Source organism: Rhipicephalus microplus, chromosome 8 (assembly GCF_043290135.1).
Source record: "Rhipicephalus microplus isolate Deutch F79 chromosome 8, USDA_Rmic, whole genome shotgun sequence".
Lineage (NCBI taxonomy): Eukaryota > Metazoa > Arthropoda > Arachnida > Ixodida > Ixodidae > Rhipicephalus > Rhipicephalus microplus.
This window is the reverse complement of record NC_134707.1, coordinates 40,201,139-40,223,246: the sequence shown is the minus strand read 5'-3', so window position 1 is coordinate 40,223,246 and position 22,108 is coordinate 40,201,139. Positions and strand designations below refer to the sequence as shown.

Below are 22,108 nucleotides of genomic sequence, written 5' to 3'. Positions count from 1 at the left end.
CAACGTTTCTCCTTACTTTTCCCTCCTCAAATTCTTTTTTCTTTTTTTTCGAAGTAGCGACACAGAAGGAAAGAGCGACTCTGAGAAGGTATTTTTTTTTTTTCCAGCGCTGCTTTCATGCATTGCGGTGAAGCGCGACGCCGGCCTCTGCGGTGTTCACACAGTTTGCTCATCCCGCAGCTCGGGCGGCGAGATGAGCATGGCTGATTTCGTAACGTGACCCCGGCTTGCCTCGCATAGTGAATATGCCTTTCTTTTCTGTAGAAAAAGTGGTAAAATGATAGGCACCGATAAGAGGGAGAGGGGGGGGGGGCATCGCACGTTTGAGGAAAAACGTGACAGCCCTGCTGTTTATGCTCGTCGCACGCGAGGGGGCGTGAGTGGTAATTTCACACGGCTCTGCACGCGGGCTCACGACATTTTCGCGCAGATACACACTCACACACGCGCGCGCTCATGCCACTGAATGCGTACACACGCATAAACCGGAAGCGGGTAGATGTACAACACACACACGCGCGCGCACACACTCACGCACACACACACACGCACGCATGCACACACACACACACGCACGCATGCACACACACACACACACACGCACACACACACACACACACACACACACACACACACACACACACACACACACACACACACTCACACACACACACACCGTTACCGGTCTCTGCAATTTTGCTTTTTGTATCCGTACTAGAGTGAGATAGTTGCTGTCGGGTCGCGCGTGACACCGCAACGCGAAACGTTGGTTTTGCGTGGTGTTTTTTTTTTCTTCAGCAACATTATTGCGGATGTCCCAGTTGCTGTTACACTGTATAGTTACACGGGACTGCGGTAAATGTTTTTTTTTTCTTGATGTTCCAAGAGGCGTATCCCTGTTTTGCGGCCCCCGACCTGTCTGGCATTTTAACCCCGCGCCATTGTTGTACGCGGTGTTCGCACGTACGTGTCTCACTCCCAAACGCCTTCGCTTTTCGTCGCCTCCTGTTTCGCCGGAGAAGTGGTGGCGCGCGACGCGACAAATGAACTCGATCATTAGTGTGCGCTCATTGACGATTTGCAGGTTCTAACTTTCGTGGCGGGCTTATTTGCGACTGGGCGGGGAGCCACTATGAGGTGAAGGACAAAACAGCAATCGTCTTTCTACTATGTACGTGTGCGCTCGGTTTAATTTCGCGCGTGGCCAATGTTTTTGTTTTCTTCGTCGTGGTACGCCTGTGAAGCCGTCGTGACTTGTCCGGTTGACGCGTTCTGTACCGTCGCTGCGCCGATGACGTTAGCCCGGTTTTATAATCGCCCCGGTTTTATAGCGTAAGCCGCGTTTATGGTTAAGCGTGGTTAGCGCAGCTGCGCCGCAGGAAAAAATAGAGGTTCGAACGCTATGGGTGGCTTGCGCTGACCGCACTGCTGAACCGCATGTTGTACCCTGCGGAACACGACACGCTCTGTCCGTTTTTGTAAAGTAGAAAATGGCACTCTGCCGCACATCTTGGCAAAGTGCACATAACTTAAGAACCCCCAGACACCCCGAATCCCCAACCCCCTTGAGCGATGAGAGACCTTGTTATCCAGCCCCGCCCTACCGACTCAGCGTGCCCTGATGGACAGGGGCCAAGAGCTGCTGGATACATATACGGGTCCCGCCACTAGGGAACCGCCCCTTGTGGCGCCTGCGCGCACTACCAACAATGTTAGGCTTAATAAATGCTTATTCATTGTTCTCATACGAGCCTTGTTGCAGCACCGACATGGCGAGACGCGCAACTCTTGATGCGACGTTATTTTTACCGTAGAGTTCACTAAAGTTAACCAGAGGGGACTGGAGCGCTGCGATCGGTAAGCGACCATTGGGTTGATGCGTAGTACACAAGTTTGCGCTGCAGTCTTCGTGCTTGGGGGAGGGGGGGGGGGGTTCGAAGCGCGTGTGGCTTTGTTTAGTATTCTGTTTTTGTTTTGTTTCAAATAAAAAAAAAATGGGCAGGTGTGTGAACTTCGTGACCTGATTTGAATTGTAGAGCCGAAAACTGTTAAGGTGGTGAAATTCAACTGCGGAGCATTTGCCGACTGTCGTCTCGTGACAAAGCAGCTCCGAGCTATACGCGAAGCCGGATGGAGCCGAAAGTACGGAGAGTAGACAAACTTGCGTACTACCCATCGTTCCCGTGCTTGCTGAAGCAGCACGCGTTGCAGCTCCCATAAGTCACTAGCGCCAGAATCCCCCCTGTTGTGTATTTATAGTTTTACCAGTGCATCGCCAGGCCGGCTCATTCGTTATTCATCCACGGAATCCTAATAACGTTCCTAATACGTCGTTATAACACTGGAGCAGGCTGATCGCCGCCGTATTACGCCATCGTGATGCCGCATTAGCTGCTGTATTGAAGCCATGTTGTGGATCTGGAGCGTCACGTGCAAGCGATCGATATCTACGATCGAGTGTTAATGGAGGTTAGGCGGCCTCGGTTGTATTACGGTAACCGATATTTCTGCATACGCAGCACTTGCATCGCCGGAGACGCGCGCGCCTGCCGAATTTTCAGTCATTAGAGGATTTTGTTTGTCTCTGAACATCTTATCGCTTACGTTTTTTTTTTCTTTCGTGGACGTTTTTTTCGCGTAGCCGGAGAGGAATGCGTTACCGGTAGGGCTAGATGTGTCGCCTGATGATGCCGAGCTTAACCAAAAAAGTACCTACAAAGCTAAAATTACAATTTGTCAAATGTAAGCTGGTGTTGTAATGTACTATTACCTAGGGAAAAAAATGATGTTCAATAAGTAAAAAAAAAGTGATTTCATTACACACGACAAATGGAAGTCCTTTGAAGGGCCCCGCCCGCACTTTCGCTGTATACGCCAACGGGAATATGACGTATCGTTGAGCGTCTGCGTTTAGCCTTTTTCTACTGTCGCTTGACAGCTTCGTATTGCCATACAAAATGTTATTCATGACCTTTTCAAACTTAATTTGCACTTTTGGACCATGTTTGGCTCTTATGCCAAAAAAGAAATCTTGAAGAAAAAATGAGTTTTTTTTTTATTTCTCTGGACTATTGCTCACTGCAATTCATTACCAAGAAGTGCTTTTAAAGTACGGTGATATTGAAAAACAACTTGAACCTTGTTTCTTGGGTTTAGTTATGAATGATGTATCAATATCGCATGTGTTGGCAGTGCCCGAGTGAATTATTTCTATGTTCTTGCTGCGTAGGAGTGTTTTGTTCTGTGTTTATGGGCAGGAATTCTACTGTTCAAGTGCTCTATAAATTGTCTGATTAAGCTGTATAACATTGTACGCCTTTCCGTTTTTCGCTGCCTTTCCTGCTCGGGCCTAAATATAGGCTTTCAGTACCTGTAAATAAATCAATCGATCAATAAGTTAATAAATAAGTAAATACAATAAAAATATGGCATCTTTTTATAGTTTTTCTTATTTGTATGTGTAGGCTGCTGCTTCGTCACATTCTACACGCGCAAGTCTGCCCTGGACGCCCAGAACGAGCTACACAACATGAAGACCCTTCCCGGGGTGAGTCCCGTATTTTCTCCTTTACTACGCGCGTCGCCACGCGAACAAAGCGCGCGATTAATAGTGCTCGGCGTTTATGGAACTGCGTATAGTCTCTACGAATCGAGGTGTATGGGTGTAAGGTTTGTCTAGTGCACACAAGGTTATGCAGGGGGTGTTGTCGTCGATTACGTATTATTACCACCCGCTTAGAGAAGATCGTAATACTAAGCGAGTGGCACTCATGTAAAATAAAAAAGGAAAGAAAAAAACCGGGCGACTAAGGAAAAGAAACTATATGCTTAAGAACATACTCCTAGAGAATACCGAAAAAAAACTTCCACGTTTAGGGAAAGTTAACGTTTTTGTAACTGAACTTTTGGTAAACGTGAGCCTTGTCGGTGAAACGTTTTCGTGTGAGAAGGAAACCTTACGGTAATAAGTCTCGTGCCTTCAGCGAATTGAGCCTCTCGTCCGTTTAGCAAATCGTTTACACTAATGAGCTTCTTTCTCTAACTTGAGGGATGCCCTGTTGTTCCTCGTGAATAGCTGGATATCCTGTCCTCTAGTATTAAGCAAGATAGCGTTACTGGACGTGTGGCTACGTTGGTCACTTTTTTAGAACATACATCTACGCTACAGTCATCTTGGAACTAACTTATTTTTTTTTAGAAAATGAGGAAACAGGTATAGCAGCGAAACGTTCAGTTAAGTTTCGTTGTAGCCGCGTGAAAGACTTTGGCGTTTGCTTGGAGGTGGTGTGTGGCTGCGCGAGCTGCGCTGCGATTTCAGGTATACTGCGCCTCGAGCGTTGTTCATCGTCGTCCAGTCTTCTTCGGCCCTCTGCGGATGGAAGCTTGCTCAAGCGACACCTACGAACGCTTCGACTCGACACGACTCTCCACCGCACGCCGTACCAACGTAATTCGTGCGCATGATTTCTTTCGTTGATTTGATTAATTCCTCATCTGAGCTCCACGAAATGTTCCCCCCCCCTTTTTTTTTTGGCGCTGCGCGCAGTGGCATCAAATTAGTTTGTCCAATACAGATAACTGAACTTTCAAACACTAAATGGGATGAGGACAAATAAGTGACGATGACTATGGATGGATGGAAAAAACTGCATTTCTTCAGAAAGCAATTGCGAACCATTCCTTGTTAGATGGCCACACCAACCCATGGGTGGCAATGACCTGTGTGGCCCACTCCACGAGTGGGTCTGAGCTGGTCAACACGGCCTACCAGTGACTAAGCGTTGATGCCGTTCTCCTACTCGTGCTCGTCTCATATCGCGCTTTAAAAATTACTCTGTGTATGCACCAACTAAAGCTCGTCTGTCCTTTTTTTCAAGATGCGCGGGACGCATCCGTACAACCGTTTGCATTAACATGTACGTACGTGCCTACTGCGACTGTTGCATTGCGTCGTACTTTAGAATAAGAAACTCGCAGTCGTCGGTGCGCGTCGTGTCATCATCAACTTCTTCATCAACTGCTGGAGTTGATGAAGAAGGCATTTGCTCGGGGGTGGAGGGGGGGGGGTGATTATGCGATTACTGCTGCGATCACTTATGTTACAACAACGTCTGAACAGATAAGAGTGATTCTTGTGTCCTACTGACACCGTATAACCGCTTCTGGAAGTAATCAACCCGACTTTTGGCCTTTGTGCTTAAGTTGGTAGGTACTAATCCAAAGTGCATCATCATATCATTAGACGTGGTGGGTATGTGCCAACATGAACTATCACCATCGCCTTCTCCGTCGTGCCCATCGCGAACGTGCATCGCGGTTCCCGGTTGCCATCTAGCTTGCATGGCCGCTGCCACCAGGCGCAGCGACGTCTCCGCCCTTCAAGCACCGCACCTGCCGCGGCAAGACAGTCTCGCCAACTGGGACTCCTTCTTGGACGACGAAGACGACTTGGCGGCCGGCTCGACCGCCGGTATCATCAACTCGCCGCCGCCCCCTTACTACCACATCCAGGACCCTCCCAACATCCGCTGCAAGCGTTGCCGTTCCCTCGGCAATCCGCAAGAACCGCCCGTCTTCTGGAAGCTCGCAGGTGTCGCCGCCATGACCGTGGGCACGATCGCGCTCTGCTTCCTGTTCGTCGCTTGGTACAGGGCCGACGCGGCGGCCGTAGAAGCCCGCAAGGGTGGACCTCAGGGAAGGTCCGGACGCGAGGGTGGTCCACACCCGTCCTGGCGCAGCCGCGTGGGCAGCGACTGTGCCGGCTGCGTCGAGGGGAGCCGCTGCCGACGTCTCGATGACGGCTCCCTGGCGTGCACCAAAAGCTGCCTCGCCGACGAGTGGGCGTGCAAGTCTGGTCTTTGTGTCTCGAAGCACTCGCGGTGCGACGGTCTCGCCGACTGCGACGATCTGAGCGACGAGACGAGCTGCCCGTGCGACGAGGACGTCAACTTCCGCTGCGGACTGAACACGTCGTGCCTGCCGCTGGACCGACGATGCGATGGCCGCGCCGACTGCTGGGACATCGCGGACGAGGTGCACTGTCCCGTCGAGGATTGCCCGCCGGGAGACCCCAAGCCCTATCACTGCCACTCGTGGCACTGCATCTCTTCTGAGCTGGTGTGCGACGGTCAGGACGATTGCGACGACGGCAGCGACGAAGGAGGGTGTCCCAGTGAAATCGTTTCGAAGGAGTGAGGAGGCTAAGCGTCGGCAACGGGCCTTAGTTGGTTCTGGCGAATGCTGTCGAATAGCTTACTGGCGAATAAACACACGAACAGTAATGTCTCTTCCCATCCTGCTCGTGTTCGCCAGTACAGTGTTTCACAGTATGAGGCAGTTATACGCCTTCTTTTCCTCTTTTTTTTCTTTTTACGCGTTTCGCTTAGCACGAAAGAACGATATTCTTTGTGCGAAGTGTGTCGTGCAATGAGCCGGCTTCGTCCATCGCAGTAGTCATTTAAACCTCGTGGCTCAGCGACTACGCCACTTTGCCGGAGCCATTTGGCATTAAGACGTCTGAGTCACGAGCCATTGGTTCCCTTGGCCCTTTTTTTTTTTTTGAGAGTGGGCTTCTGAAGCTTTTTTTTTCATTTATTTGATGAATCATTCGTGTTCATTTTCTACTTTGAGCTGGTTTGCATTATATGGGTCGTACATTTTGTCAGCTTCTCTTTCTAATCCACGTTTCTTTGTTTTGCTTTTTCGTGAGTAATTTATGGGTGTTTTGTGTCAGGAAGGGGGGAGGGGAGTGTTTATGCCTTGCGCCCGTTCTTCGTAGTGTGTTAGTTTCTATTTGTTCGGCTTGTACGCTTTGTGAAAGCGCTCTAAATTTCTGATGAAATCCGTAAAACCCGCGCGGGTTATGTCCCAGGTCGATTGACGTCAGGTCTACTAAATACGTTTGACCGCATGGGAAGTTGCTTAGCGGTTGCATAGAGTGCTGCACCTTCCACCGGGCAACTTCTTTACGGGACTTGTCTTTCCTTCATAAGCCGTTCCTCTACCTTTTGTATGTGCAGAGGCATCAAAGTCCTGTTTGAGTATGTTTTGGAAGAATCCCTTATGCCGGAAGTACGCTGGTCTTGTCACCTGCGACTGACGCGCTTACGTGCCGGTCTAATTGGGTAAATTAGGATCCAGGCGGTGGTGTTTGCAATCGCTAGGGCTTGCGCGGGCTGCGGACGACGACGGGCTCTTCCGCGTTGCGCCTGGCCGTCCGCTTCGATGCATCCGCTGGACGTCCTTGTAATTGCCAAAAGACGCATGCATACATGTTGATTCCGCTCTCGTCACCGAGCCGGTGAGTGGTTTCCCCATGGTATGCGTTTGTAGTTACAGCTCATGTGTACAGCGCCGTGTACACTTAAACTGAACACCTAATTAGTGTTCCAAGTCTGCCTCGGTGGATTACTGTCTATAGGGTGCTCGGTTGCTGAGCCGAAGGTCGTGGCTTCGATCCTGGACGCGGCGGTCGCATTTCGATGGAGGCGAAATGGAAAAGGCGCGTGTATGGTACGATGTCAGTTCACGTCGAAGAACACCAGGTGGTCGAAATTTCCGGAGCCATCCCCTACGGCGACCTTCATAATCATATCGTGGATTTGAGACGTGACGCTCCACATATTATTATGAAGTAGTGTTCAAGACGTCAAAAAATCTTGTTCAAATACGTACTTAGGTAAAATGTTGTGTTTATTAGATGCTGTATAGTTATAATTTCACGTCATATAGCCGTCATTTTCTTCGTGAAGCAGAGTGAACGGTCTTGTTGTCCTCCACCCGGCACATAAGCGTAGATTCGAAGAAGGCGAGAGCGGGCGTTGCATATTGCACGAAACTGAATACGGAAGAGGCATCTTGCGCCAGCGTCTTTCGGCTTCTATAATCTCCTACGCCCGTTGGACGTATGTGCATATGCAAACACTGCGGCGGCTGGCTTCTTGCTTAACTCGTATATGGACGGCGAAAGCTCTTCTTACTCAGGCTGCGTGCTTAACCACACGTGCGTGGCCGGTAGTTACACGACTGGTCGGTGGGAGTGTCCATAAATGTGATCTCTGGTAGGCTGGAAGGGGGCTTCTTGTGCAGGTAGATTGGGTGCTTGGTCTTGGTGTGGGCTTGTGCGGTGGTTTGGCGAAGGAGATGGAGCAGGAGGAGCTTGGGCTAGGAAAACGTTGTGCCATAGGCAAATCTCGTGCAAGCGATACCTCTTGCTAGGGCTACCTTGTGCTTGGGCACTGAGAGTGTCCCTGCGGCGTTTCTTGCTGACATCAGATCTTACAGACAAGCGCTAAGTAGTTCAGCAATCTCACCTCCATCCCCCCCCCCCCCTCCCAATGTCTATTTATTTTTCGCTTTCGCGGACTTATTACAGCGCTAGCAATTACGTGGCTTTCTTGCTCTGTTGGCGTAATATGGGGAATTAGTACGCAGCGCGCGATAAAAGAAGAAAAAGTAAAAAGAAAAGGTTCGTCATCAACGCTGAAGGCTTATCATCGTCATCATCCTAGTGGAAGAGATCACCAGAGCTTCTACTGCACTTACACACTTGAAAGCACGCTGCCGCTCCGGTGTGCGTCCTGTAGCGCATCGCTCCTTCGTTTACAAGCCCGCCTGCTCAGTTATTTACGGCGCTCCATATTCATGGTGCGCGCCGTGCCCGTAACGCTGGCTCGTTGTGTAGCTATGGCAGCACCTGCCTTCTCGTAGCCGGTCTGTCTTTTGGGGGATGCCTGCATGCCTGTGGTTGGGCGGGCAACAACTTGAGTACGCGCGTATACTGCAGCGCACTTTCGCCCATGCCTCTGTCTGTCCGTATCGTTGCCACAGTGAGAAGGCGGGTTTTTTTTCGAGCCACGTCGAGTGTGGAGATATGATCGCAGTGGGCGCGCCAGCAATTGCGTATAGAGTGTAGCAGGCAGAAAGCAACGATGGAGGTGGAAAGGGGATTTACCTCTTATCGGTTGCGCCTCCTCTCCCGGACGCCGTTTCGCATGGCTTTCCTGGTCGTAAATATTTCGGTGGACCGGTGGTTCTGCTCCGGAACGTGCCGCGGCGTTCGCATTAAAGATTCGCGCGCCCGCTTCGTTGCGTTCTCCGTCGGTACACTTCTAGAACACTCAACCGTCCGTGCCTCGGTGCGCTTTTTGTGTATGGCGGCCTGGCTGGTTCCCATCCCTCTCGCAACACCACTTTCGCTTTCGCTGACTGGCGCCGCTGCACACCCCATACAGATACGTCGCTACTGCGCAGTCCTGTTTAGTTTGTTATTTTCACGTCCAAGATGCCTTCGTCTGATACGCAGTGCTGTCGTTGTTTTCGTCGTCGTCCTCGTCGTCGTCGTAGTAGTAGAGGAGTGTGCTCGGACCTCTCCAGATTTTTTTCTTTAACTTGAGTATTTCTTGTGATACCAAACATTTACGCGCCTTTACAGTGAGCAACAGTTGCCCTGCCAAAGTTTGCCGTTCCTCAAACAGTCCTCACCACCCCTCTCCACCCCCTCCCGCCGTATCAACCCATAAAAACGGCCACGGGGGAGTGCCTTAAGAAATTAAACGGAGCAGAGCCGTTCAGTAATGATGGCGATTTTCAAAATAGTGATGATGATTCTAAATTAAGAAGGGAGTTGTATGGTGATAATGATGCTTAATTAAGATGATAATGATTCTAAATTATATTGATGGCGATCACGTGACGAAGCTTTCCTGACGCACACACGCGCGCGCTTACAACTTAGTTGCTCGATGGTATCTTTTCTTTTCACGGTGGGGAACCGGATGCAATTTTTGACGTGACCCGTTTTTTTGGTGGTCGGGACCGGTCCTGCAGCGCTGCGGAAGGAGCGCGCGTTATTAATTTCCCTGGGCTTGCGCGCTTTGGCAGTGGGGGAATTATTCAGGCGGCCGTTGCTTGCCGTAATTAGCGCAGCGTGAACTAGTGGGGTTCGCATGCGTGCCCAAACATTGCATGGGCATTGAAACTTGCGTTTTCTGTTGGAACATATGCTTGCTGCGACGACGTATGTATATCCGCGGCTGGAAAAAAAAATGACTGGGGGTGGTTCTCGTTACCAGGAGAGCGTTTATCTGGCCGTATTATTGTTATCTCCATTATATGTCGACGCGGTTTGGTGTTACGAAATCCAGAAGCAGTATAGCAATGGCGTCTTGTGGAGTTGCAATTATGATGTCAGTCTTGCTCTTTATGATGCCTGAACAAATGAGGAAGTCTACTATTTGTGTTTGCGTTGCATATCGCATTCGAAGATCGCATTTTCAAGATTCGTTTCTAAAGTAGCTTTTCGAAAAAAAAAACGCAGTGAATTGCAATATATTACTTCAGCATAGAACGACCTAGCTCCCACATCGGTAAATGTTTCGTTAAATGAAAAGATATTTGATAAATTATATCGACAAATAAAGACATTGATAAGGCATAAGATTTTACTTTACTCGTAGTAAACTATAGTCATCACACTTTTATAGAAGGCATAGAAGGAGATACAGCTTTCTGAAATTTGTGATGTCACAGACGCTATATATGACACTGTGTTATGTGAAGCAAGCAGTATTTGCCGCCGCCGCGGTCGTGTTGTTCTGGTGCTTGACAGCTAGCTCGCAGGTCGCGGGATCGAATCCCTGACTCGGCAGCCGCATTTGTATGGATGCGAAAGTGCATCAGGCCCGTGTGGCTGAAATTCAGATGGCACGTTTAGCGACACTGACGTGACTAAAGTTTCTGGAGCCTCCCTCTACGGCATCTCGCATAATAGTTTTCGGGAGTATTAGTCAACAGAAGGAATGATAGTTATTATGCCTTATTGCAGTTATTCAACTTACCGCGCACCACCTAGGGCTGTGTTCCTCAACCCATTGAAGTTTTATGGGCCCTTTGTGGAATGGTGCAAATGACCAGCAGCCAATTATAGGAAAGTAAATTTGGACAGGGGTTTAATAAGTTAACGCAATATGCAACATGAATTAGATGCCTTTTTTCTCTCGCTGGTAAAGAGTAAGATAAAATGGAGGAATGAAGGGAAAAGGCAGGGATGTTAACCAAATTAAACTCGGTTGGCTAGCCTACACGGGGGGGGGGGGGGGGGAATCGTCTAAGTAGATTGCCACACCGGTTTGCTCTGAGCAGCCCAATAAGTTCTGCGTTCTGCGGGCGACAACAACGTATATTTCTGGCTACGATGGCTCTTCGAATATGCAAGCCTTGAAAAAGTGTGCTCGCGTGCGTATTTCGAAGAAGACTGCGGCTGAAGATTCACACTCGTGTCATTGATAAGCGAAAACATAAGTAAGGTTCCCGCAGGGCAATAATGATGTTATGTGATGGGGCACATTAAGAATAAGATGGAGATGCTGTCACGGTACACATAGTCTGGCTCCAGAAAATGCGTTTCCTTTTTTTTTAAATTTTTCAATCATCGATATCACGGGTTCTCATTTGGGTGCTGCTATAGCAATACTGTTCATTTCTCAAGGAAACCCATTAGGTGCCTGGCGGCACCAATAATCGAAACTGGTACCTCCCAAATCGTACGCGCGGACGCTCTGCCGCACGATCGCTGTCGCTGTCCAAACAGAGAAGTATCAGGTTAAAATACCCACCGTAATTTCCATATTTCTCGCTTTAATCGTGACCGACTCGGGTCACTGACACACCGTCATAAATCAAGCCCGTTTAATTTCTTTTGATGGCGCCGGCATGGCGTGCACAATAAGAGACTGAGACCCCGTAAGGCCTTATTCGCAGTGTTATCAACGTGTATCTTTCGAAATTGCCTCACTCGTCTGCTTAGCCGCGCGTGAACTCCTCGGAAAACGTGCGCGATAGAGTGAAGCGAGTGAGAGATAAATTCCGTGTCATTATTTTCTTTCCTCGAATTAGTTTCCGCGGCGGTGGTTGGGAAATGCCGCTCTCTTATAGCGTGCGCACTGATGCCGTGCATTGCCGCTCGAGAGATTGCACCATGCGACTTGATGCACAGCCTCGGATTAGCATGTGTGCATATTTCTTCCCGGATTCCAGGGAGGCGCGTTTTGCGTTTTCCTTTCGCTTGTCTCATTTTGGTATCGAACGTTATACTTTGCAAAAGAAAAAAAAAAGGAAGTTTTCCCGTTGGCCGCCTCCGTTATTGAGTGCTATACTGCGTTCGTATGTGCATTACCGGCTGTCGGTGCGCGCTCAAGAAAGAACGAATTTTGTATCGCCAAATAAAGTCTGTTTCTGGCTGTGGGCTAGGATGGCGACGCCTGCTTCTCAGCACTTAGGCGGCTGTGTGAATGAATGAAGGATGTTTGAGAAATCCTCACCGGCGGTCTTAAGTCGTGTGGGTCGAAGGTGGACCTTCAGTACTGAGAAGAAAGATTATATAGAAAGATCAAGCGAATTATGGAGAGAGAGAGAGAGAGAAACAGCCTAAGTAGAATTGATGCATTTGGCTTCCTAACCGACACATGGGAGGGGAAGGAAACACACGAACGGCACCACCCACACACACGCGCGCGCGCGCATTTTAGGTAAAAGAGCAGAAAACATACCGTGCACGAGTATTATTAAAGTCTGTCCATGAGACTACTTAGGTACGCAAATTTATTAAAGCCTGAATCGATTTCCTGTCTGTGCATTTGAATGTTCGAGCTTAGCTTGTGCCGTTGTACATCTGTGCTGACAACCACCGTAGCGCGAAGTACTGCAGCAGAACGACTACTTGTTGTTTCCCGGAACGCCATTAAAGCGATAAGAACCGATTGTGATTACAAATTTGTTCGCGACGCAGCTCACCAATCTGATATTGTGCGCTCAAGTGCATCGCCTTGAATAACTTATATTAATATTATACTAATATATGTTGTGTATAATAAATAATTATTTATAATTTACTAATTGTATATACACAGCGTATGTTAAATATGAGTAAATGTAAATTAAGTACTCTGGAACGACAATAAAGTTGTTTCCATGACAGAACGGCATGCACGTCGGTCCTTCTTATCGTTGTCGTTTTCCTACTGGCACTCAGCCGAATCTCTTCTTTAACGGGCCTAGCTCCTTTTGACGGTTCGGGCTCAATCTGTTCGATCAGGTACACTGCGCCCAAAGCTGGGAACGTGGTCGCCATTGAATCGTTCCTATCACGCGTACATAGCTCGTTTAACTCTACCCATCTCGTGAGCAACTGCCGGGTCGTTGCGACTTATTGTAACGCTTCGTAGAAGCCTGTCAGTCTCGTAAATGAAGCGTGAAATATGTCCACGATTGAGCCACGGCTTTTGTTTCGCGTCCTCCCCGCGTGCGCCCCTGGCGCCGCTGTAGTTGTGAACCACATTTTGTTTTCTTTTTTTTTTGCGTGCTGTAATTTCGTTTTGTGGACGTTACAACTCGTTCGATTCTTGTAGTCTTCATTTTTTTTTTTGCAATGTTAGTTCTCCTTTGCAGTACTTCATACAGATGATTCTGGTCGCGCGTATAGGCTTGGTGGCCCCCACCCGACTACGAGTCTCGCCGTATATTTCTTTTTTCTTCAGATCGGAATTCGCGTTGATAAAGAAATTGTATCGACTTTGCAGCGTTTACGCCGGTGACATTTCCCTCTCCATTTTTTCTCTTTCCTTCTCGTACCATCTCTCGGCGCTAAAATAGCGAAAAATAGTGTCGATGGTCCCTGCTCACCGTTATTCTTACATGTCTCTATCATTTTATTGTCCTAATCCCTACAGCTCACTTAAATTTCTACAACCTAATGGTGATCGCATTTTACTCTCAGCGTGGATTACATTCGGCTATTGCCACGGGGAGGTTTGTTCTGCTGTGTGTGAGTACATAATGGTAACGAAAAAGATTACCTTGTTAATCTATTGTTATTAACATTTTCGGCTTCGAGACTATCTAAATGTCTGAACGCTAGCTCGTGTAGCATCTTCATATGTTTTTTTTACGATTTGTTCTTGCTTGATACTGAAATTCCATTTAATTATTTTAAATGCATAACTAATCTGAGGATCCTGCCGCACGGTTCTTGGCCGATTTCCCTTTGTGGGCGAGTTCCAGCAAAGCAAAACGATCATCATCATCATCATCATCATCGTGCTGGTATTCCTCGATTCCCTCTTTCGCTTCTAATTTACGGATTCTGTGGTCAAAGTATGCCCTCACTTCTAAACTATCTCACTCAGGCGATGACTTCGAGGGGTACTTTTTTTTCCTTGTTTATTTGCTTCTGTGCCCATGTGCGTGCGCGATGGTTTAGCGCGGCTTCTCAATTTTGAGCTCGTATAGCGAGGACCTTTCTTTAAAGAACTGGAAAATAACACCTTTCAACGCTCATTACCTTCATTCACGGCTCTGTTAGGCCTTGTCATGAATTATGTTTCGAAGTTTCCTTTAGCGCACATTACTCGCAGCTTCGCTGTAGCGCACGCCTAGGCAGTGCCGACTTTTTTTCCGCCACCTTAATTTACGTCGTTCGGTTAACTCTTATCCTTTCTTTCCGTGGCATATGCGATGGAGTCGCCGTAGCAGCTTTCGTTCGCGACGAATGACGCGGTAATGGGAACATCCCCTTCCTATAACAAAAAAAAAAATGTTTCAATTTAAACTATACCAATATAAAACGGTATTTTCGGAGCGAGACGGGCAATTTCCTCCGCCCTCCCCTCGTGGTATTGAGCATATTTCGCCGTGCCGTCCCCTTCGATAATAGCTGTGTGCTGCGTAAAGTCGAAGCCGTCGCGCCAACGTGCTGACGACTCCACCTATTACGACTGCTTCGCTTTTATGTAAACGTGTATATATCTATTTTTTATTTTTATACTTACTTTCTTTCCCAAATTGACATCGTCAGCGACATCGTAACGAGTTGAGCATGTCTGCTGTAATTTTCTTTTCCTTCGTTCCTAGGGTCTTCATAAATTCATGTGAAAATGATTCTAAATGTAAAAAAAAAAAATGTGACAGAGTGGGATAAGTTTGAAAAATGCGAGGACATGCCTGTTAGCTGGATGCACCGTAGGTAAAGCACTCGCTGGCGTAGCCCAAAGGATTAAGCTTGTCAGGAAGTGTAACGAGAGTGGAATATTGGAGGGGAGATGGGGGGGGGGGGGGGGCGAGTGCTTTAGATGTTTAGATGACATCGATTATGAGTGCGTAAAATGTACTTCTGCTGCTGTTTCTCTCACTCAAGTATTTCTAGTACTTTTTTTTCGTTTTCTACTTCATTCATGGGCTCTCTTTCCGTCATTATTCTGCTGTTTCGTCCATTCTCTCTCCGTTTTTTATTGTTTCGCTTCTACATTTTTTGGTCTTTATTTATTTTTCTGTCTCATTATATCTTTAATCAGGATGGCAAGTTCGCCCTGGTCGATGAAACTCGTTTTTGGTGAAATAATGCGTTACTAAACGAAACCCACGAAGAAAGGGGGTGATCAAAATAGAGGCATAAAAAATAATTACCTCTGTCATCTTCCACGTCCGTGTTTTTAACGTGAAACCCTTTTCTCGTTCCCATTATCTCCGCTCCTGCGCTCACTCGTTCAATCTATGTGTTTCTCCTTCTCTTCCCCTTTGCATGTTGATATTCTTTCTTCGTGTGAACGGTATGTTTGACGTGCCTGAGCAGAACGTTCCGCTCCGCAGAGAACAACATAGGCGAAATCCCCCCCGAACTCCACACGTAAATGTTCTCTTCCCTCGGTTTTCTTATCTCACTGCGTTTTTTTTTTTTGAAACGCCTTCGCTCGACAACGCACTAAGCTGAAATGGGCCGCTTCGATCGTATACGCCACTGCGAGTGTACACACGTACCTAATGCCTCGCGAAGACCTGTTACAACTAGCGCGAGAAACGCGGCGCGAATCTTGCGGGTGTAAGATGGCGGAAAGCGCGAAATGCGTTACGCTCTATAAGCTCGCGCTTTTCTTCTCTCTACGAGACTGTCGTTTGCGCCCTGACGCTCCGTCGTCAACGTCTGGCGGCTGCGTCGTTAAGGTCTCGAATCTATATTGCCAACGTCTTGACGCTGCGTCGGCGACATCTTGTAAAGCTAAATCGTCCGGTGTGCATCGTGCAAATCTGATACGCTCTTTCTTAACGTCGCGCGCACGAACTTATATCGTCGTCGCGGTAATGCCCCGAACGTGGGAGCTGGCCTTGCGGCGCTGCCGACTGGATCGTTTGGCAGGATTGTAACGATTGCGTGCGTTCATTATTATTTTTTTTTTGCAATTTTGGCACGGTTCTTTGGGCGTGTCTGTGATTTGGCAAGTGTTTAAGAACGGGCTGCAGTCGTTTCGCAGCAGCTGCTTGTCGCTGCGACTGCGAGTCGCTACTTCAATTGTTTGGAACGCTCGTTCCGAACAATGGGTTCTGGTACGGAGCGTTGAAATTCAACCCTGCTCGTTTCCTTCGGAGGTCGAGAAACCGACGGTGCGTATTCTGGAGGTAGGTAACCTGCCGTCATTTGCGTCGAGAGCGCACTGAACGAGATTTCAATTTGTTTCTTTTGCAGAGCCCCAAGCTCTTAATTGAGCAAATAAATGCGACAATCAATAAATAAACAGATAAGGTAGTCAATAAATGAATTATAGTTTGTTGTACTTGCACGCTTGACAAGGGACATCTTCGCACAACTAGCCAATTCCTCTGCATATTTGTTTTTCGAACCTAAATCAAAAAGAACAGCAACGTCGAACATTCAGCCGGGGGTAGCTTGCACGTCGTATGTTGTCATTTGATCCAGTCTGGTTTCCATTTTTTTTTTCCCACTCAAAATAAGTTAGGCCCCAACTCCGTGAGTGCATTGTGTTGAATGCTCGCAATTTATGTCAAGTGTTTCAGCAGCTAAATCCCCGTTTTATACGCATGGAAGAAGGGAGGGGGTGAAAAAGAGAGAGAGAGTTGAGAAATTTCAATGAAGCCGCCCGAGTTTCGACACTTCCGACTTCAATATTAACACGTCGCGTTCCACCGCTTCACTTTCCAAGTTCAATTTCGCGAAGATCGCCGCGTTTGCTAATGTATACGAAAAGTTCGTCGTTTCCCGCCTTCTTACACGCACGTTTGACACTCCCCGCACTACGTCTTTGGTAACTCCCGAAAAGCGCGTAATCGTTAAGAAGGCGGCATCGGCGCGTTTGCCAACTTGCACGTCGGGGAATGTCGCGCGCCTCCGTCCCTGCCAGAGAGACTCTAATAGCGAAACACCGCAGATAAATCGGGCTTGCCAGTCTTGATGGATCGCGCCGATAGAGCACGCTTTTGCACTGCGCTGTCGCCCTGAACGAAGACAGTCGGAGCGGCTGGAGCTTCGAAAACGCTCTTATATATATATCCACTCTTTTCGGACTGCACGAAGAGCCTTAGTCGCCATGGGGAAAAGCAGCGCGGCGCACTTCAAGTGACGCACGACGAGGTCTTAATTTAATACCAACCGTCGCTGCCGAGTCGCCTCCTCCTTCCTTGTCGCCACTCCTATTCGTTCGTTTTCGAACAGAGACACGCTGCCGTCTCCACAGGCTGTTCCGTTGGTTCCTTCGAAACCCCGAGCTTTTATGTGCGCGTTCTGTACATTAACTTGCTTGAACGACATCTCTCTCTCTCTCTCTCTCTCTCTCTCTCTCTCTCTCTCTCTCTCTCTCTCTCTCTGTCTGTCTGTCTTTATGGCATGCGTTTGTGCACCAGCGCTTTGAAATCGCGTGCTTATCCGCGTTGCTTCCTCGCTCGGTTGCAATTGGCTTTCTCGTATATGGCAACGTAGTACGCACAGCTGTCGCAGATTCTCGGAATCCAGTTTGTTCGCCAGTTTTAATCAGTCGTCCCTCCATTTGTCTCTTGTCTATTCGGAAATGAGATGCACCCTCGTCTGCGGCGGCAGTATCTCTTCATTAAGAATTTTTCGTCCGCTTTCCCACCTTTCTCACTCGATGGTGTGGTATATCGAAGTTTGGCGCCCTAGTGGTATATACAATAAACTTGTCACGTTCGTGATTGCCTTTAAGGGGTTACGTTTAGTTTTGCTTGTCGAACGACCCTCTAACGAAGGTGTGGCGGTGGAGTGGTCTTAAAAAAAAAACAAACGAGTTGACGGGTCTCTAAAGATAGTCGTATACGCTTATTGTCAGGGATCGCAGAAAGAACGAAACGAGCCGATTTATTGAGAGTGTATGCCGGAAAACGTGACGCTTTCTTCTCCCTCTCAGTGCTCGAAGCCTCTCCGGCTAAATGACGGGTTCCAGCGGGCCGCGGCCCGCTCCCTTGTTCGCCAAACCTCTCCACGTCTCCTACATACAGTTCTGATCCAATTCTCCTCTATACATTCCCCGTTCTCCTTCGCGTTTCCCCGTTCTCCTCTCCTATTCCTCCTCTTCTCTTTAGACATTCCCAAGAGTGGCATCGTCGCGATTTAGTGCTTTCATTAGGCAGACTTCTCGCTGCGCTCCTCCCGCGGTGGCTTCCCCAAACGTCTTCCCTAACGCCTTGCCGGCAGCGTATTGCTTCCCTATACTGCTTTCGTCTGTATTAAGGTCGCCGACTGTATTCTTTCCCCCCGCTTTGAACTGGTTTTGGACGACTCCTTTCTAGTTCCAGCACCTATAGTTCCAGTGCCGAGATTGCCTTTTTATCTTTGTTTTATTTTTCTGCTTTAAGGAAGAACCTCGGGGGATAGAGTCTCTTTTGATTCAGCCCGCACTTGGCGTCTCCTCCCTTTTAATTTGGTCTCGGAACGAGCCCCGAGTCGTGGCACTTCGTTTCCCTATTTTTTCTCTTATTTTTATTTAAATTTATATTGCCCTTTTCTTCGGTTGGATTCTGTTTTGGGTGCCCCGTTGTCCGTTTTCGTTATTTTCTCGTCGGAGGGCATTAATTCGTAATTCTTACGCCCGCCGCTCTCTTCCGACTTTTTTTTTTAATGTTAATAGCTATGCGGGATCGTATGAGTGCGCATTGCTGAGACTCTGATTGTTTTAAGCTCTCTCTCTTTCTTGCCGTCGTTTCGTATCACTCAGTGTATATTTTCCACGCTGACAGTGCGCTTTGCGACTCCTTCGGGAACGTTCTGGCCCCTCGGACTTTTCGCCGCTGTTTTTTTTTTTTTTCCCAGCGGTGCTCTAGCTTATAGTCGCCGCCTTGTTGTCAGACGATTATTGCCTGACAGATAAAAAAAAAGAAAAAGAAAAACGAGAAGTGAGGAGCAGCGACGAATGGTGATTTAAATGGAGGAAATGTAACAAAGAGATTTCGGCGGGATCAGGAAACGGGGGGCGGGGTGGACTCGTTTGAAGTGCTTTAAAGGGTCGCGCGCCTTCGTGATTCAGTTAAGCGGCGCGTACCATCGCCGTCGAGAAGTGACGCAATCGCTTAGGTCACTCCGGTAGGAAGCGTGTGGATATATTGTAATGAAGATGAATAAAGAAAAGCGCGTTGGAAAAGTGCTGATGAGGCGGTTGTATAAAGAAGTCAGTGTCGTTGTGAACACTTTGAATGAACTTGGCGTGTTGTTTTGGCGTATAAAGCTCGCAGGGGGCTGGCTGTCGCATTTATCAATTTATTTACTTATTTGTTTTACATTGTCTGAAGACTACCGGCATTTAAATAGGAGGGCGCTGTCGTAAGAGTTGTTGCATTTGGACATTGCGCGTTTTCGGCCATAATGAATGCCAAAAGACGAGGTGGGAATACTTGTGTCGCGTGTTTGCAATCGCTTTGTTGACTGCGGTGGGGTCATTGTACGGACGTTGTTTATCTAATCAAAGTGGACGACTGGGCCAGTTGGTGATACATGATCTAAGAGTACTGTGCGGTAGAAAACACGGATGGACATTTGTGCAAAAGTGCCTATATACTCTTTGAATTCTGGGTGTATTTCTTAGGGAAGGTTCCATGGCCTCGTCGCACTCATTTTTTTTTTTATTCTTGCGATGTGAGGTAAAACATTGGCATTCCATTTTTTATGTGATTATTAAAGGGAAAAGAAGAGAAAAGTGAGCCCCGTAACTATCCTCACCAGAGTGCGACACCTCAGCAGTAGCTCACAAGGGATTGGGGTAAGGAGGGTTTAATTAAAAGGATGGGAATAAAAGGTGTATATATATAAAGAGAGGAAGGAGAGAGCGAGGCACAGGGACAACGAGCGACGGAAGTAAAGAGGAGATAGGAAAGATGGACACGGTCGCAGGAGTCCGAGGACGGGGCACCACTCGGCGAGAGCTCTTGTCGGCGTCAGGAGATGGCGTAGGGCGAGCCCGGTTGGCCAGAGCTGCGCTGTCGTCGGAGATCGCGGGGGCACGAAATTTGGTCAGCACGAAATCCAACGAGCGAGTGTAGCATTACATCACGATGAGCTTTTTTCGTGTGGAAAGTTCAATATTTCATCAAAACGAAGGGGTGGAAACTTGCGGGTGCTGTGTTTTTTTGCCTGTGGACGTTCGTCGCCTTTGTGACACGCGTCGTTCGGATGCTGCCCCTTTGATCACCTCACGACTCAAGCCTTTATTGCTTATTATCTTCATTCCGGTGTTATTTCGCTGACGGGCCCGACACTGATTTTCGCCGCAAGCAGTTCGAATCGCATTTGCTCGTTCACAAGCACGAAACTGTGCGGTAGAACGATGCGCTATGTTAAACGACCGATGTTGAATCGAGACACCAGCCGCTGGTGGCGCGCGCATCAGGAGCCGCGCTGTTAAGGACTGCAGCACCTTTGTGGAGGTGTAGGTTCAGCCTTCAATGATGGCTCACGGCGTAGGTTAGTGAGTGGACCATATATATGTTTTTTGGTTCGTGTCAGAAACGCGGAAAAAATATTTCTATATAGTCATGGGGATGAATCCCTTCATGCGGAAGGTACGTAAGACAACGCGCAATATAACTGGGACATGCATGCATGCTTCCAAGGTGATGTGTGCTGCACGGAGTTATAGGAACATAAATGAATGCAGCAACTGCCCCGAACAAAATAGCACTCGTCGTCACGTTGGCTCTGTAGTGACAACCCACTGCCCAAGGAGTTTTCGCTTCTTCAAGCCTCCATCCTTCGAACTTCTCCTCTATTATCCGTCTTCTGCAGTGTCGTATATAGCGTCGGGAACTGGCTAACCGACGCAGAACTGGCGTGACTCTCGCTCTTCGTTGCGTTTCTCGATTGGTCCTAATAAAGCCCGGCCTGTATATTACTCTTTTGGAAGGCGCCGCATTCTTCGTGGCACGGCGAGATAGTATCCGCCGTATACTATACGAATTAGACGAGCTGCGCCCCGCGGGCACCGTTGTCGATTGCCTGGGCCGAGCTTCTGTCGTTTTCATATCGACGTCTCGTCGTACTCTTCCCTGCCGTGCATTCAGAGATTCATTTGCGAGGGGTCCGCATGGGGGAGCTCAAATTCCCGCTTCCCATTGCCCTTCTTCCTCATTCGTCGCGTGTATTGGACTTCGCGGGTGCTCTTTCTTTCTTTCTTTCTTTCTTTCTTTCTTTCTTTCTTTCTTTCTTTCTTTCTTTCTTTCTTTCTTTCTTTCTTTCTTTCTTTTTTTCTTTGCCGCCTCGATGATGGTGGTGTTCTGATTATTTTCATACTCAGCGTTAACCCTGCTGTTGGTGTGACAGGACCCAGATATTTATCCGAGTTTTTTGTGGCAATTTTGTTCCTGCTTCTCTTGTGTCATTTTACCAGGTTCTATCTGTCTCTTGTACTGGCCATTCGTCGTTGGTCGTCGTATAGTTTCGGAATCGGCGCCTCGTCTTGTTTAACGGCCCGGTACGCTTTATTTGGCCGCGGAGGACGCTTCTGCCTGGCGGCGCGCTCGTCACACACATGCGCTCCAAGGCACGTGGGTTTTCTTTCGACCCGCGTGTTTTGATCAATTTCTTTCTTTTACTAAAGCATCCGCAATTGTGAAACCGGTTCACAGATCGTTTCGCGGTGTTATCGTAAGACGCGTGATCATTCGCCTATACGCATCAAGCAGTGTTTTAAACTATCACCGCCTGTTGACCGTTCGGAATTCTGTCTCCCTCTTTTTTTTTTCTCTACTGAATGAGCGTTTTCCTAGTCGATTTAGCTTTGCTAAGAATGAACACTTTTGCAAACACAGCGAGCTCTGGGCCTGC

The 22,108-nt window shown here is 48.2% G+C and overlaps 2 protein-coding genes across 9 annotated transcripts in view; both read left to right on the top strand.

Moving 5' to 3' along the window:
* LOC119164399 (CUGBP Elav-like family member 1-A) overlaps positions 1–22,108 on the top strand; it is a 646,479-nt gene that overhangs the window by 255,005 nt on the left and 369,366 nt on the right. For all 8 annotated transcript variants that reach the window (XM_075871606.1, XM_075871607.1, XM_075871605.1 and 5 more), the window contains one exon: positions 3,465–3,547. In XM_075871606.1, the coding sequence (XP_075727721.1) occupies positions 3,465–3,547 (83 nt within the window). The remainder of the gene's footprint in view (positions 1–3,464; positions 3,548–22,108) is intronic.
* Positions 5,173–6,233, top strand: LOC142768956 (uncharacterized). Its single transcript, XM_075871611.1, has one exon. The coding sequence runs from the start codon at positions 5,254–5,256 to the stop codon at positions 6,193–6,195; it is 942 nt and encodes a 313-aa protein (XP_075727726.1). The 5' UTR covers positions 5,173–5,253; the 3' UTR covers positions 6,196–6,233.

Coding starts and splice junctions, on each gene's coding strand:
- LOC142768956 (XM_075871611.1), top strand. CDS start 5,254: ATGTGCCAACATGAACTATCACCATCGCCTTCTCCGTCGTGCCCATCG.